Here is a 17,891-nt window from a genome sequence, read left to right on the forward strand (position 1 = left end):
TCCTTGGCTGGGTCTGGATCACATCAGTAATCCATACAGGCAAGGGTGTTTGTGTGTCCTATTGCTAATCAGACCTTTCAGAGAGGTCTGCCCACCTGCAGACAGTACAAAAAAAACTTCTCTTCCCTTTTCATCCAGCACCAGTTGATCCATAAACACAATTTCTAGCCGCTCTGGACTAGCGTGTGCGCTTCTGCTTCTTGTGGCTGAACAAAGAGCACATATTTGTATTACCTGTGAAACTATAACACAAAACATTCAAAATTACAGATAAAACTCTACTGAGCCAGTGACTTTCTGCTCATAGAGCTTCCCAAAGCAGCAGGTTTGGTTCTGTTTTGTTGTTTTTTTTGTTTTTTTTTTCTGGTCAAGTTGAAACATTCAGATCTTACCTTCTTTACCCCATGACTGTTGAGTGCTTTTAAATGCATTTTAAAAATAAGAGCATGGCTACTGCTTGGATTGTTTTTTAAACATGTGTCTTTTGTGCTTTTCCTTTCCGCCTGCACAAGAGGGGCAACAAATAAAAATAGAAAATAATTTGGAGAACTCTCAAGAGATTCCTGCAGCGCAGGGCAAACAGGAGTCCTCTGGTCAACGCTGAGCAAAAGCATTAAGTGGCATCTCTCTGGAAATGTATAGAAACACGCCTGGAAAGGTCTGGCCACTCCTCTTCCTGGAGTTTGGTATATTAGATACAGCACGATTCTGACACATTGACTCCTATGAAATGGTTTTTTATTAAAGTCGCCAGGTTGTTCTTGCGCTAGCAATCGCTTTGATTAAGCACTGCATTAGGGTCATATCCTAGAATAACAGCGTTTCGAAATCCCTGGCCGCGTTTGAAAGAATGGTGATTAAAGTTCTGGCTGTTTTCCTGCTCTCGCTGATGTCTGCCGAGGGTTGAGTTACCTCCTGTTTATTGGCGCTAGAGTTCGGTTACAGCCCCGTGTGGTTTCGTGCCAATATCGGGGACGGTCTCTTGGGGGGAAGTGGTTTTGCATTAAAATGCAAGAAGTAAAAAAAAAAAAAAAAAAAAAAGCTGTAGCAAAATTAACACCGGGGTTTAATAGCCGCAGCCTTGGTTTGTTTTTCCGAAGTCTAATTCATCTTTGATTGAATTTCAGGCAAAACAAAGCGAGGAGGATAAGGAGGTGGGGAAAAACCCATCTAAAAGAGATTATGGATGAGCAGGTTGAAAAACGCTGCCTGGCAGGTCGCACTCTGAGCGATCGGAGCGCTTCTGCCGGGGCTGGGAGCTGGTTTGTGCATTTCATGGACAAGGCGTTTCGGTTCCCTCGGGGAAAACCCGGTTATTAGTGGGGATCACCCTGTATATTGCTGGGGAATGAATTAATTCACACCAGCGTGCGCACAGGCGAGGCGTAAAGACGTTCTTTTGTTGCTGCGAATTTCTCGCGGCGTTGCAGTGTTGAATAACCAAGCAGGGTGTATTTTGCCTCGTCTCCACATGCCAGCTTCGTAACATTTTCAAGACTTGTCAAAAGATTGGCAAACTTATCTTCATTAGAACTGATGCAGTCATTAATATGCAGAAAATGAGTCTGTGATGGCTTTCTTGGACGGCGCGGCGGTTGCTGTCGTCCTTGCTGTGTACAGTTGCTGAGTCCTCAGTTTCCTTCTTGTGTCCTGGTGTTAAAAAAATGAAAAGGCATCTCTGTAGATGTATAGTTGTGTGTCTGTAATTCTAGAAGACCATACAATGCTTTCATTATTTCATTATTTCTCGTAACAGGCCCATGAGAGGTGGGTAGCAGGTCTGAAGAGTTGGGTGGGTTGAGGTGCAGCATTGTCCCATGAGCCTACGGCCTCACCAAATATCTCTGTTAATACTCCCAATTCTCTTCTTTAAGGTGGCCACGAGCTTTTAGGTATTAAAAAAAAAAGGGGGGGGGAGGGGGTGTTGAAACGTGGGAGGTTTCAGAGTTTGAACGTTTTATAGGAATATAAAACCATAAATGACTGGATGTCAAGTCATACCTTTGTCTTATTTCGCTTGCTCTCTCTGTTTGCTCACTTTTTTTTTTTTTCTTCTGACATTAAAACTGAAAGAAAACATGTCACGAATATAAAAAAAAAAAAATTCAGATAGGAGGCATTTACCACTACAGGAGATAAGATAAAGAAAGAAAGCTTGGAGAAGAAAACAGTCGAAAAGCGAGCGCGGGGTGTAAGCAATCACAGTTCATTAGCTCGAGCATGTTTCCTGGCTTTGGATAAGGATTTGTGCGGCAGCCACGCTTTGGAAGAGCTTACATCTGTACGCAGGAGTTTTAGGGAAGCCGACAAAATGGTAAATATGCAAGCTGACAAATACATTAATCAAAGTGCCTGCTGCTGAGCTGCGTGGCCTGGGAAGAAAAAAAAAGAAAAAAAAAAACAACGAGGGGGGGAGAAAAGTATGCATTTAAAACAAATTCTGTAGCTGAAAGGAGACTTTACATATGTGGCTGACACGCTGATCAAATGATAAAGTAGAGTCAAATTGAACCTCAACCTTTTGTACAGGCTGTGAAAGTGAAGGCACGGTGCAGTTTTTCAAGGCAGATGGAGTGTGAGCAACTAATAAATCAGGTTTTGAAACATTAAAGAGCAACTTATTTAAATGCATATGGTGTTGGATCTCAGACAAGACAGTATAGGAGAGAGTAAAAGGATTGGGCATGGGAACATCAGCAGAACAATATGTCTGTGCAGCAGCTCTGTGCCTGCATCCAAATCAGCTCCTTGTGCCAGAGCCCGGTACGTAGCAAACGAAGGGTGATGGCAAATGGTCAGGGGCGAGCAAAAAAAGAGCTGATCGGGGACAAATTTCAGGCAGTGAGTGGGTGGTGTGCTCCCAAACTACCAGCAGCGGGTTGGTGAGTTGGAGCCACGTCCTCTGCTCAATGGAGAGCAAGGATTTAGGAACGGGGAATAAAAGCTTTGCTCTAAAAGGTGTTGTATGAAATTTGGGTAGTGCAACCTCCATCAGCTTTCCAGAAATTGGTTTCTGGGTTGATATTGAAGGTGTTGATAGCAATGTGTGTTCTCAGGGGTGTGGATTTTGTACCTGGACCAAAGGAAATGCTGTGGTCACGGTGTTAAGGCTTGTGCTCCCTGGGTTCAGGGAGAAGCAATGTGTGCCAGCACGGCCTCTCCTGTTTTGGAAATCACTTCTCCTTCAGTATGATTTGAAGCAGCGTGTGCTGTACAAGCTTGACCACAAGCTCTGGCTCTCAGCCCTTCTTTCCCAGTTTTATAACGGAGAGAAATTGGTGCTAATCCAGACATCAGCCTTGACTTGACTTCAGCTGGGATTTTAAGGTCTTTGCATTTGTGGGATCATTGTTCTCACTGTTGTGTTCCCAACCCCAAAGCAAGAAATGCTTCTTTAATAATTCTAAGAGTCAATGCATGTTTTAGGAGCCCTGGCCTCCTCTGTCTGTCCAGGACCCCTGGCACAACAGCCCCATTGCTCTGTGGGGCAAACCAGAACCAGCCAGGAGCCCTGCCTGGATTTCTGCTGAAGATTTGTCCTTCTCCCATGAGAGCTTCTGAAGCTGGAAAGCTTCTCCACGACCTATACTAGGGAGCATCACCCCAAACTCTGCTGCTGGGAGAATTGCTGAGATCTTTTTCAGTGAAGGAAATAGTACAGAAATGAAACGTGATGTACTTTATAACCTTAAAGGTCAGTTTTCTTGTTGCTTTTTTTCCCCCTCTCGCTTCACATCTCTCTTTCAACTCCCACCCCGCCTCTCTGTCAAAGAAGAAAAATATTCGCAAGCCAACTGGGCAGACCTAAGCGCACGGCCCCTGCGGGGCTGGGGCAGGATCTGTGCCTGGCTCCAGCAGCTCCGGTATCTCCTGTGCAGGATTTAGTGCCAGTGACAGGTGATGGACAGACGGGAAGCTGGGAGCAGTCACAGCCCTTTGAGGCAGTTAATCATCAGAGAGCTCCTTCCTACCACCGCAGAGCCCTCGCCCCAAGGACTGACAGCCAGTATTTTGCAAGTAGTTAGCCACCTAATTCCCATTGATTTTTTGGATCTCTTCTAGTGGCAGCGTCGTCGTCGCTCCGATCTGTGTTGATTTCGGTAGAAGGTAGGGTGCCTACGTGTTTATAAACCTCATCCCTTGCTCCTGATGGTCCGATCTATAAATTCACAGCTGCCATGATTAGGAAAGTGTGTAATTAAGAGGAGCAAACAAGAAATGCAATTTTCCCTTTGTCAGAAACCTTTCTTAAATTGCGTCTCCCCTCAAGCAAGGAAGTAATCAAGTGTTGGCCGAGGTTTTTCTTCTCTGTCTTGATAAGACAGGGATTTTTTTGTGTGTTTTTGTTTGTTTTTTTCATCTCACCTCCCTCCCTCTTGTTGCAAGAGAGGGAACAGCATCCCCACGTGCTATGGCAGTGGACCAGTGGCTCATGGTGAGAAGTTACAGCTGTGTAGTGCTCTCTCTACTGTGGTTTGAGGCTGAGGAAGGCAGAGGCAACATCCTTGATCCACGGGAGTAGACAAAATCATCTGCCTGAACTAATCCACTAGATGCCACTAGAAGTTGAAATCTCTCATTTATTCCATGGAGTCTGAAGTGGTTGGTGTTGGAAGGGCTTTCCAGGAGAACTTTGCATCGTTCACTTTATGCATAACCTTTGCTGCATTATTTGTAGTGCTGAATTTCAGTTCCAGATGTGTTGGCAGCCCCATCGCAGCTGCCTCGCACGGTTCACAGGAGTCCAGCAAGGAGGGAAGAGAACACGGCTCAGAAACAGAAAGCATTAACCTCACGTTGACCTACACCAGTGGGAAAGTGCCATGTTTCAAGGCTGTCTGTCAAACGGTATTTTAAATAACAGTATGAGGTTTCAAAGAGGTTTGTTCAGAAGGCAGGTGCTGTGGATTTGGAAGTTTTCTCATTGTTTTCTGCGGAGCTGGCATTGGATCACAGGGGATGCTCGGAGCACGGGGCTGGGCACTTCTGGGGTTTCTGGGTTGTTCACCTGGATAAACCTACTTGGTTTTAGGGAAGACCTGCCTAGGTTCTGGCTCTCTATTTATAGGACTGGCAGTCAAGGTGCTTGAAGCTCTGATAAAGCTTACTTTAGGTGCAGGATGCCCTACGTGCTTCCTTCCCCTGGGGAAGGGCGAAGAGATGGGACTGGAGATGGAAGGGATGGACCATATCTTGCCCCATCGCTTCCCTCCCGGTGGTGCAGGGCAGTTAAATGCCTCGTTTCTATCCCATGGGAGAGCACAGGGCAGGAGGTGGCTGAGCCCTTCACGCCTAAAGCAGGTACCTTGGAGCAGTTTGAAAAACTCAACTCACGTTGACTCAAGACGTGCCAAAGAACTGCAGAGAAGATAATTGCGCCTTTTCTTTCTAAAACCAACGTGAAGACGGCTGCCAGCCCGTTGAATCACCGCTGTGAATCAGGGGAGTAAAAAGGGAACTCGACGCTCGTGTGTGGCTTTTTTTCAGGAGGTGCAGTTGTGAGACAATTGAGCCCTAATGCACAAAAATATGAAAAAGGAGGAGGTTGTTTATGAAGCTCTGCTCTTATTGTTCCATAATAGCACTGATCAATCGTTCTTTTCTGTTGAGCTCTGTTTTCTAATAACCTGCTTTGCTGTCTTTGGGCTTTCTTCCTTTTCATGCGAAATAAAATTTTTATTTCCATACCTCAAAGATGATACCCAGGTAATAGCTCTGCTGTCGATCTGCACGTAATCAAGAACTTCTGGGAAGGACCGTACCACCTAAACCGCTTCCTTTTCTCCTATAAAAGTTTGCTCGGATGCTCAGGATGGAGGAGGCAGCATTGATTTGCAAGCTGTGTTGATTGCTTGATTGTTGTGGCTTCAAAGCCTGTTTTTTGTTTTTTATTATTATTCTTTTTATGGTTGCATAGATTAACGTGAAGTGGCTCGCTAGGAAAGGCGCTTTGATCACAGAGAGGTGCTGAAGAATTGTTCGCTACGTGTCTGGAACTTGTTTAGCTGAAAAGTTTGCACTTGCAGAGAAATGAATGAAGTTGTCCTGTGCCAAGACCAGGGGATAGGAGAGGAAGAGAGGAAATAGGAAAAATTTGCACGGGTTAGTTAATGGTTCTCATGGGTTTTAGGTGGCTCCTTTGAGACTTGATTAGTATGTTCTGCATGTTTCAGACTGGGATTACTTACTAAGCATCATAGAAGTCTTTTTTCCTGCTAGGTTTTAAAGTGTTTTAGGGCTGAAGGTGAAATGCTTTAAGACAAACGTGGCTCCAAAACAATTAGGTAACATTTTATGGTGCTCTGCTGTAATGTTGCAGAACACAAAGCGTAAGAAATCTCACACTCTTCAAGTACTCCTATTAGAGGCAGAGAGAGCTTCCCTACCTTGTTCAAAAACAGCAAAAACCAAACCCACCAACTTTCTTACTATGAGAAGAACTGATTTTAAAAGGTGCAAGGAGCCTCTTCCCAAATGCTGAGCTCCCTCCTCTCTGATGTGTTCATGTCCTTCAAAGAACAAGAGAGTGAGGGGGGTGTAACTCATCTTCAAACGTGATGTTGAAGAGTAATAACTTCCATTAAATCTTGGACCTTTACGGAGAAAATTGTTTCAATAAGAAGATTTTTTTTTTCAAAAAAATTGTTTCAATGAGAAAAATAAGTATAAACACTATTATTTCCCTTTTCTGTTTCATAGTATCATTAAAGCTGGAAGAGCCCTCCAAGATCAAGGTCCAACCATCCCCCTACCACCAATGTCACCACTAAACCATGTCCCTAAGCACCACGTCCAACTTTTCCTTAAACACCCCCAGGGATGGTGATGAAAAATGAGGGAATTGCAGGATGTCTGATTTTTATCTTTTTTTTTTTTTTTTTTTCAAGTTAGGATCAACTCTTTTCCTTGAACATGGCATGGTTAGAGGAGGTAACCTGCATTGCACTGATCACAAAGTTGTGGGGTCAGCATCAGGGAGTGCCAGGGAACCTCTTGCAGTGTGAGTTGTGGGCCATCTAACATAAGGTACAGCTTCTTCACCACTTCGTTGTACACAACAGGCATAAGAATGCCAAAAAGTACTTTAATGCATTTGCAAAGCACATTGAGGCACTTCCTGAAGAGTGCTATTAATCCTCAGCATTGTTAGCATGGGCTTCAGGATGTTTTCTGAAAAGAGTAAATTAGGGAAATAGAGGTAGACAGCTTTTGAGCTGAAGTAACTTCATGGCAGAAAAAACCTCCCAAACTGGTCAATTAAAAATTATGTGTGTGTATATATATTGATGCTGAAGTGTTTGTGTTGCCATAATGGATCACCAAAGTGTAACATTTCAGGGAAATTCTATAAATATGTGAATATTTTCAAGAATTTGCCATACTTCATTCTTAATTTAATAAAAATGTCTTCTTCCTTTCACCTCTCTTTCTGGATAGAACAAAATACTCTTTGTTGTCTTCCTCTTCCCTGGATTGAGAAGCTTCCTTGCATCTTTCTGGGGTGAGGAAACTTGCCATTATGATTTTGAGACCTGCCATGTCTGCAGATAACAAGGTGTTAGCAGTAAAACTTGGGGGGGTATCCATGGCGAACTTTTCCCCCAGAAAGTTTCCCCCAGAAAAATACCAGGTAGAATGGAAACTTGAAGCAGCATCAATGTTTGTTCAGACTCGAAATGTGTGCAGAGTTTCTGGCTTTCTTGGTAATCTTCTGTTTTTTTCATAGTGAAGCATGACATTTTCGGCTCCATTTCAGAACCGTTCAGCTGCGCTCCTAATGGCCCCGTCTCTGACTCCCACTCAGTGGCATTCAGGTGGGCACACTTCATTGCTAGCACAGCGTGAGGATGTCATTAGCTCCATGACAAATCTCACTTCACCTCGACGTTTTTCTTCTTTTTTTTTTTGTTCTCATAATTTATTACCAGACAGATTAAATCAGCAAGCCGGTGCTCTTAAGAAGGAGCAGCTACAACAATAGTACTTTGTGACAGCTGTGAAACATTTAGTGTTTTTTTTTTTCTAGTGCCTATAAAATGTGGCTGATATAATTTCTTGCCTTAAACTGAAAAAAAAAAAAAAAAAAAAAAAAAAACACACACAAACCAGCCCTGCAATCCAAATGAAAGACTTGTGTTGTGTGGCATTGCTGAAGCAATGATGTACGCCTGATCCAGATGGTTCTTGGAGAGCTGCGTGCGTCGGGATGTTGTACATCAGCTGAGCATGGATGGTTAGCCCTGTAGTCAGTGCTTATGGGGAGCTGTCATGGCAATAAAGCTCAGTGCTTACATACAGCTTAAATTCATCAGTGCTCCCTGGGAATTAGACTGTACAGCTTCCTTTCCCTAATGAGGTGGATCATTTTCGTGGAGTCTGCTTGTGTGGACATGGTGTGTGTTTGGGACAACCCAGTGGTACAGTGTTTGTGTGCTTAGCTCTTGTTTGGTCCAGAGACCAAGCGACCTGCCCAGCTGATAACCATCTTGAAAAGGGGAAAAATACTCCAAAAAATGAGTGTTATTCCCCCCTCTTCCTTCATTTTCTCCCTCTTTTCTCCGCAGCTGGTAGGAAGTCATTGGTTTCTCCGTAGGTCGGATGAATGATAATTCACCTCCCTGCAAGAGATGTTCTTAGTAGGAATCCACAAGGATGAAGGGATATTAACAGCGTATTTTTTTTATGGATGTGTCTGTTGGGTCTGCAGCACAGAACTTGGTCTGGGACATCATCTGCATGGGAGGTACCACGTTGGTCAGTCAACATTATGGCACATTTCAGCCCTTGGTGCCGGTAGGCAGAGCCCTCACTAGAGATTTTCACCTGAACATGCAGGTGATGCCATCCTAAGCTCACTTTTGCTCTGATTTGGGCTTTTCTCCAAGTGCTACCATAACAAAATGCAGTAAATTAGGGTAAACAGTAGCACTGCACTGTGTGATGGCCAGGTAAGGCTGGGGCTGTAGCACATCAGGCAGCCAAGACACAATTTGGGGTCCGTAGGCGTGCGGTGGCAGCGTCGAGGGGTGTTAAGATAGGTGGTGCTGTGCAGGCTGCCATACCTCTTGTGGTGTTACTGGTACATATGGGGCATAATTGGGAATAGGATTTCCATCTCCGTGTGATTTTTGAGGTAAAATATTTGAATGCAAACACGATTACTTTTCCTCGTGGCTTACACCTACATACAGAGCCTTCGTTATTATTAATTGAAAGCTAAGAGCCGAGAAGATACAAAGCATATTTTTCTGTCAGGGCTGGTGTGCTGTTCTTCTCACATCTCGCATAATGTGGCCAAGCAGAAAAGACAGATGGCTTCATTCCTTGCTAAGGAGTTGGTGCCAGTCAATAATATTGATTAGCGCGGGGTGACTTGATGTAACAAGAATAACACCCGTCCTTAATTTGAGCCCGGATTTCCTACTTCCTGCCTCGGTAGTTCATGCTTGGATGAATTCCTCAGTAAGCCCGTTAAGAGACAGACCCCGCTGGAAATTGCAGGGGGTGACGTTAATAGGGGAAGCGGATAACTTTCTTTTCCTAGAAGTTTCACTTCTTTTTTTTCCATGATTAAACAGTCACATTGTGCAAGTTAACTTTTTTTGGATGAAACTGAAATTCTTGAGCTTCCTTTTCTTCGTTTTTTGAGATCTGCAGTCAGTAAAGTGTTATCAACTTGGTCCTTAGCTGTTTCTTCGTGTTTCTTGAAACCTTATGTTAACGTGGCAAATACCAAGAAGCCCCATATCCAAAATGCATGCCCGGGGAGCTGTCAGGTCATGACCACACAGCGAGCACAGGTACACGTGGTTTGCCTGGGGAGTGCCTCGAAGCAGCCTTCACGTCCACACGACCACAGTGATCACGGAACAGGGTAGGTGGGGCACTATGCACAGTTTATAGGCTGGTGTCTGTAGGAAGACATCCCCAACCTGGCAGTTACGAAGCCCAAGGAGCTGCTTCTCCTCACTTTTCATTCAGTTGATGACCTCGTCTGGTTGATTTGTCGTCTGTGTCCCCTGGTTTCTTCATCAGCTCCACAGGGATTTTAATCCTTTCCCCTTACCACGGCACGGAAACAACGTCTTTGGCTCTGCATCAGCTTGCACAGAACAATCCTGACCTGGACGGATCGTTTTAGGGTATAGAAGAATTGGTGTAGATGACCAATCCTTGCTGTGAGGTTGATAACAGGAGAGCCAATTAAATCAACTCATTGAGGAGGAGCTTTTTTTTAATCCTTTTTCTTTTTCCTGTAATAGATTGGTTGCAGATAATGGCCTAAAGTGCATAAACTTCACTTTGAAAGAGGTTCGGAGTCACTTGGTGGTTGTGTTCCTCCTCTCACGCTTTCCAACTTGAAGACATCCTTCTTCTCATTTCGAGGCAGACGGATGTCAGGGTCAAAAAATTCAATAATCTGTTGGTGTTGTTTTGATTTCAAGTACTTTGTCATTTTCCTGCCTATAAAGCTATCATAGTAATGTGATTAGGTTCTGTATTTATTATTATTCAATCATTAAGGAGAGTTCACGTGCAAAATAAAAATGGCTTAATAACATTTGGGATAGAGACTTTGCCCAAGTTTGTATTTCGTGCTATTTTGGGGATTTTAGTCCAAAAATGTAGCTGATAGGGTTATTTGTCATGATGATACCAGCAAGAAGATTGTGACAAAGGAATTTGACCAAAATACAGGGGCATTGGATGGTGAATTGTTACGAATTTCAGAATCAGATCGTGTTTTTATGCTAATGTGAGAGGCATCTGACCTGGTCTCTTAAAAATGTGTCCTTCTGGAAGGACAACAAGTGGTCTTCATTGGTCTCAGGAGATGCAAGAGTTCTAGAAAATTGAGATTTAGAGGGATTATTAGTTCTCCTCCCTTTCTCCTGTCTCAATATCCTGATTTAGAGTATCTTGGTGTTAGAAGCTGCCTGTGGAAGTGACTTTGCTTCTGCTGCGATGACATGAAGGTGGCTGTTTCATGCCACTTGAAACCCTGCAGTCTGAGCCTAAGATATATAAATTATGCTCTCAGAGCTTGTTCTACTTCCCAAGAGTGTGCCAAACACAACACACTTATTTTTCTGTAGCTGAGAGCCTGTTTGTATGCAACTTTTGCTTGGGCAATGGAGTCTTCTGCTAGGAAATTACGAGACTCGCTGTAGGAAATGGACTCTTGAGAGCCCCAAATGGACTCTTGAGAGTAGTGTTAAATATAATAACATTTACAGACAAGTCTAAATGTTTAATTATCGCTTAGTATCTAAAAATCAAGGGGTGTTCAGATTCTGTTAAACAACTTGTTACGTGTTTTCTTCCAGGAGGACCGGATGATAACTTAATTGAAGGTGGAGGATCCAAGTTTGTCTGCAAACCAGGAGCCAGAAACATAACCATCATCTTTCATCCACTCCTCAGGTAAGTGAGACTTTCTACATAGTTCCGCTATTTCTACAGATGTGAATAATTAGAATAAATGGAATTAACTTACTTTTTTTTATTGGTGTGCTTTGGGTTCTGTGGTAACACCTCCCAGCAATTTGTGTATGTATTTTTGGGCTTGTAAAGCTGTTGTGCACGTGTTTAAGAAATAAGCGCTAGCTGAGGTTGTCACCAGTGCTTGTTTCATCTTTTTCAAGATTAGCTAGAGCTCCAGTGGGACTGCTTCCCAGGGCGACCCCTTTCCATTGAACAGTGCAATTTATTACTGGCCCATGCAGGGAAAAGTTTAGTTGCATCCTGTCACAGGTTATCGCTTATCCATTTGTCCATGATGCTTATTAAAAAGTCAGAAGGATACTTTATGAACGGCCAGGTAAGTTCATTCTTTGATAAACAATTACGGTCTATGGACTGCAAATTAAATGCCTGAAGTGCTGTGCCAGTTACTAAAATCACAGAAATTCATAGCCTACCAAGGACTGCTGGAACTTTAAACAAGTCTGTAACACATCTCCTCTCACCAAGTCACTCACCTCTGGTGCTTTAATTTTGCTCTTTTTACTTTGCAGTCTAGCAGTCCATTTTCTTAGTTTTTGCTGGAATTAAATAATATGACTTTTTTGCTCAGTTAATGTCAGTCTTCCACCTCTGCTTTTTCCTTGCGTGGCTTTTCTTTATCATCAGACGTGTCCTTTCCTATTCAGGGCTAGCATCTTCAGAGAGCACTTCCCTCCTTTGCTCTGTTTGCCTTACTCATTATCATGAGTCAGTCAAGCAACAGGGCATTTTTTTTCTCCAGCACTAAAAGCAAGCAATAATAAAAGAGCAATAAAGACAAGAAACCGGAATCCGATTGTGAGAGCAAGGTTATTCTGAGTGTCATCTCAACAGCTGAGAACTGGTCAGTTGTGACTTCTTGTGACTTAAAAATACAGAGAGAAAGTGCGTTAATTCTGCAAATGTAATTTTTTGATGTTGTGACACCAGATATTTCAATAATCTTTAGAACAGCACCGGTTGTGAAGACATCAAAACATGTGAGATACTAAAATTCGTTACGGTGTTTCAGATCTTTCCTAGAAAAAAGGGTTGTGTGCCCTGTACGCTCGTCATTTACTGATGGATGCCTGTAATGATAATTTCATAAGCGCATTTTATTTCAACACCCATCTCTTTTGAAATGAAAGAAATGTGCTGAAAATTAAATTCCTAGACCATAATGTATGTTTTTCAACTGTTTTATTGTGAGAAAAGGAGTGGTTAAGATGCACTAAGCTATTCAAGATGACCACCGGGATATAGACTTTGGTCCCTTCATCTTAAATGAATTTTCAGGTTTCTTTCAAGCTCAGAGGGGGTGGGGATGCTCTTATTTTTATTGAAGAGTTGCTTCACATTGATTTAGAAACTGGCAAGATGCTTTTTGCTTTCTGTTTGCTTCCCTGCTTCATTTTTTTTTCTGTTTTTGCCATCCTAGTCAAACATGAGTGCTCTGCTTTAAATAGCACTCCTCACAAACACTTCACTTTCAATACCAGCTTGCAAGATAGGCAGTAGAAATAATTTGCTTCATAAAAAATAATTACATCAAGATTAAGGTATCTGTGTACAATATATTTTTCTCGCTAACCATCTGCAACATCTTAACTTCCGTGCGTAGAGTGGTGCATCAATAACTGCAGGGAGAAAAAGAAAATACTCCATGACCCAGCTTACCTTTTTCTCCGTGGTGAATGGAACGAGTTTGGCAGTAGGTGAAGAATGTAGAAAATTTGAAAATGTGATTTTTACCTGCTTTAATCATAGACAAAATAATTTTTTTTATGGGAGTCTTTGTTGTATTTCTTTTAACTCATGGTCTGCATATGCTGCGTGGGACACGGTGTATTTGGGACGAGCATAGCACTGGACTTCTTTGGGCAATAATTGCTTCCAGGGAATTCAGTTCCTGATGGAAGTCACTAGCAATGACCTGTCCTACCCTGCAGACTGGCATAACCACTGACTCCTGTTAAAATTGCCTGTATGGTGCTGGCTGTCACTTGTAAATGCTGAGTATGGGGGATTTGCTAAAATATCGATATGTGCGATAATTTCTGTCACATCATCTTATGTGTCTATTGCTTCTTGGTTAGATCTTTGTCACCCTTTTCTAGGCATTATTGTATTAAGTGTCAAGCTCTCCGGGAGGTAATTGCTGCAGAGGTGTGAAGTTTTCACTTGCTTTATTTTCCATTTGTTTTTGAGGCTGCCTATGGCCTGTCTCAATCATCTTTCATCGATGTTGCCTGTACAGGCTTAAAATGAATCTGTTTTGAATTCAAAACGATCGATATTTTCTTTAGAAGATTTTTCTTCTTATTTTTATCAAGTTCACATAAGTACATTGGCGGAGAAGTTTTAACACTGTATGGACTAGCTGATTTTATTAGGATGCTGAGTGCTTCTTAAAAGTATTAAGCTAACTAGATCACTGGGAAACCAGACATCGGTGTGATGATTTAAAGCCTGAGCATCGCTTTAAGTGGTGGCTTTAAAATGTAATTCAGCACAGTAATGTGAAGTGGAGAGTTGTAACCAGAGCATTCATATTCATCAGTCTGAATTCATCTCTTTGTGCTACTGATAGAACAGTGTCATTTTCCATCACATCAGAGAGCTGCAGAACCGCAGAGCTAAGTTTACTGGTTATAATAGCCTTATTTTTATAGCCTTTTTTGTTTGCAAACTGAGACTGAGCTTGGATCCAGACCCCTTTGAGGAACTCAAGAGTCAGCAGACATTCAGTGGGCTGCACGTCAGCACCTGTGTCTCCAGTAATGAAAGTTCATTTAGAGAAACTCTTACCTACAGCCACGGAGAGTCAAAGGGCAGACACATCGAAGTAGTTTTCAAAATCTGCCTTTCCTTGTATTCATTTCGAGCAACAAGCCGGAGTTGGGAAATGAGTCGTTACGCCGTTTGGGATGTGGGCCCCTAATTTCCACTAGGACAACTGAGATTCACCAGGCCCCAGATTAATTACCAGGATTTAATGACACCACCACACACATAATGAATGAATAGCGGATTTTTGGAAGACAAGTGGGTATTCTAGTGGAGATGATTCCTGGGAATAGATTTTACTAACTACATATGAAAACTAATTGCATTTACAAATTGAAGAGGAGCGCACATCTGATTCTCCTTAATTACATATTGCGGGAGGTGTCGAAGTATAAAAGTTACCAAAAGAGTCCAGTTGCTTTCTTCATCCTTCACTGCTACCCAGCATCTGCCCGGCTCATTAAAGCACTGGTGTTATTGGTCTGTGGGCTGACGTCTCCCGTTGGAGGCAGGAAACGTGTGGGACCAACGCTGAAGCCCTTACGTTGTAGAATATTGAACAGCCTGAGTGATGTCTGTTGTAACATTTGTTTGGTGGTTGTTTTTTTTTGTTGTTGTTTATTTGTTTCAGCTGGCATTTGAAAGGCACTTGGCTCTTCAGGGTAATAATCATTTTACATATGCTTTATAGAGTATGTTTATTACCAGACAATTGAAGAACAGATGTCTGCAGTCTTGAGGCTTGAGGGGGAGGGACAGGAGGGGCTGGAGATGGAGGGGATGATGGCGTTTTGAATCGTGAAAGCACCGCTGATGCTAATGCGGTTGAACATTGTTTGGATATTGGGTATTAAAGCCGCAAGGGTATCTATTTATTAGTATCAGCCACACTTCATTAAGATCAAGCAGCAATTAAAAGGGTTGTGGGATGGAAGAGAAAGCAAAGTGTTCATTGATTCGGAAGAAGCAATCATTTCTTCGTGAAACTGTATCCTTGTGAAGAAGGGCTCTAGAACGGCTAAATTGACTTGGCACCCTTTACCTGTCTGTCGTATGGGCAGTTCTGTCACACAGCACTTCACTCCTTGCCAGATGGGAACGAGTGCACCGTGTCAGCACTATTGTAATCCCTGCCTTCATAGGATCTTTGATTTCAAAGCCTGGACAGTAAGAAAGTGAAAAACGAAGCGTTGATTCGAGTACCAAAAAAATGCAACTAAACAATGACAACAAAAAAACCCTACTGCTTTCACTCCACTGGTGATGTTTGAGATGCAAAGACTGAAGTTTAACACTCGGTCGTGTGCAGTGCTCCAAGGCACTGCAAAGTTTGCCAGTTCCTGGTATTTCCGACTGCTCAGAGGTCGGGAGTAGGGGGGGCAGGCAGCATAGAGTTTGACAATTTAATTTAACAATTGAATGATTATGTTCATGTAAACTGGTTGGTCCTTGTCGTTTACAGCAGTAGCTTTTCAACTGTTAGCATTTTTGGAGTTTTATTTTCTTTCGTCTGTATTAACAGTGAAAAAAGAGTGATTGCTCTTTTAATAAATAAAATTAACGCTTTAGGGAATAATCACGGAGAACAGTAATTCTCTTTTGCTGCTGGTTGATACCAGTGTGCTCCTCACCAGCTGGTGGCAATCTGCTCTGAACTGCTGAAGGTCACATTTCAGACTCCACTGGTAACCTGCCCTTGGGAGGGATGTACATGATATATGGGATATATACGTACATGCAGGTACACATGTATTAACAGTGATGTCTAGCTTTCCATGCTTTAGAAATAATCACGTCAAAGCTCCTACTTAATTCAGGATATGTCAAGATGAAAGGTACTGTATGCAGAGTTTAAATCCTCTGTTTATTTTCAAAATGTTAGGCAGCAATGGCAAAGACCTTACCAGCTCCCAGGGGACATCTAAGTCCTTTGGCCTTTGCAAACATCAACTGCTGCTGCAGTTGAGCAGTGTTCATAGCTGCATACCTGTAATTGATACAGAGCTGCGCGTATAATTAAGAACGTGTATGTCACTGATAATCCCTCTTATTAGTTAGTTTTACAGCTGTAATAATAAAGAGTTTAATTTTAAAATATGCTGTAATATCTTACAGTGATGTACTATAAAATTAATATTTGATACTGCAGAATGTGTTACTTTGGAAGCAAAAGGAGAGTGAGAATTTGATTAGTTTGTTAGTTACTTTTAGTGTGTTGAGGGCATGTTAAATGATAGCAGGATTGTTAAGAAAAATGTGTGGCATTTTATCAGTCTAAGAGTAATATATTATCATTGAAGTAGGTGGAAAATGTCAAATACTCTTAGGGCGCAGATAATGGTAAATAATGAGAGCTGATGTTTTTAGCTTCTTGAAGCAAAGTACTCGATTTTAGAGAAATCAATAAAACTGACTCAAGGTGGGAGATGGAACTTATAAAATAATACGGACTGACTGAAGTCTGTATTTCCCAATGAATAATATTCAGAGGAGAAGGGGTTAAGAAAAAATAAAAAAGATGTAAATTCAAGATGCTCTTACACAGGAAAACATAATTAGTGCAGTTTTAATGCCAATGACCCCTTCAGAATATAACTATCCAGGTTTCATGAATGGTTTAAAGTCTAACATTCAGACATGCCCCTTATCTTCAAAAAGAGGGGGAAATACCACTTAGCTCATCTAAATCTTGCTTCTGCAAGGTAGATGGTATTCTCTCTTTACTGAGCAAGGCTACTGGGGCAGGGAGAAGGTGCCTTCCCTCAAGCTCTGCAGTGCATCAAGGCAAATGGGGCTCAGATCAGGAGGTCTCGAGTGCTGCTTCTCATTATGATACCAGGAGTCATCGTGCTGCTTAATATTCACGTCTTTATTTTGGAATCGTTAATACTCGTCCTTGAACATGACAGGTGCTCGATGCAACTTTTCATACATTCACTGTTTACTTCAATTGACCTCAATCGCAAGCAACAAAATCTTAAGGGAGCAATTTGACACCCACCTACTGAATTATTTTTTTTTTTCCCCCTGGTTTAATGAGTGTTTAGAAGACATTTGGTTGACGAGTTCCTCGCTGTTGACATTTAGTACTTTATATCTGTCAACAGCAAGAATGAATGTTTCTTGCAGGCGAATCCTAACTCTTTTTCCCTTTGACAAGCTCTCATAAAGTCTGCGTCGCTGAATTATAAAGACACATTTCAGACAAGCTTGCTGTTGTGACACTGCTAAGAAAAGGTTTAGTTCTGACTGAGGCCATCGCAAAAATGGGGCGCGTGCACGGGAAGGGGATGGGGAACAGCTTCACGTTTTGTGCTTTTTTTTTTTTTATTCCCCCAATGCCTTATGAGAACTGACAGTCCTACTGTGTGTGTCTGATTAAAGATGACAGTTTATAAAAACCTTAAGGTAAGGCTGTTCATTTTCGATGACAGAAAATAAAGCGATCCCCCCCACCTCCCACACAAACAAAAACTCTTACACGCCAAAAAAAAAAACCTCTTAATATGTGATGCATTGATTTTATATTGTCTGTCAGAGAATGTGCTTCAGCAGATCAGTCAAGTTTTGAGTTTTCAAACATGCTTCATCCATACAGGAAATCAACAGCCTGTCAG

The 17,891-nt window shown here is 42.2% G+C and overlaps 1 protein-coding gene across 2 annotated transcripts in view; it reads left to right on the top strand.

Moving 5' to 3' along the window:
* Nucleotides 1–17,891, top strand: part of EXOC4 (exocyst complex component 4) — a gene marked incomplete at its 5' end in the record, with an annotated part of 369,114 nt that overhangs the window by 163,545 nt on the left and 187,678 nt on the right. For both annotated transcript variants that reach the window (XM_082751522.1, XM_082751523.1), the window contains one exon: nucleotides 11,328–11,424. In XM_082751522.1, coding sequence (XP_082607648.1) covers nucleotides 11,328–11,424 — 97 coding nt within the window. The remainder of the gene's footprint in view (nucleotides 1–11,327; nucleotides 11,425–17,891) is intronic.

The sequence above is a fragment of the Aythya marila genome (assembly GCF_965140915.1).
Source record: "Aythya marila genome assembly, chromosome: 1".
Taxonomy (NCBI): Eukaryota; Metazoa; Chordata; class Aves; order Anseriformes; family Anatidae; genus Aythya; species Aythya marila.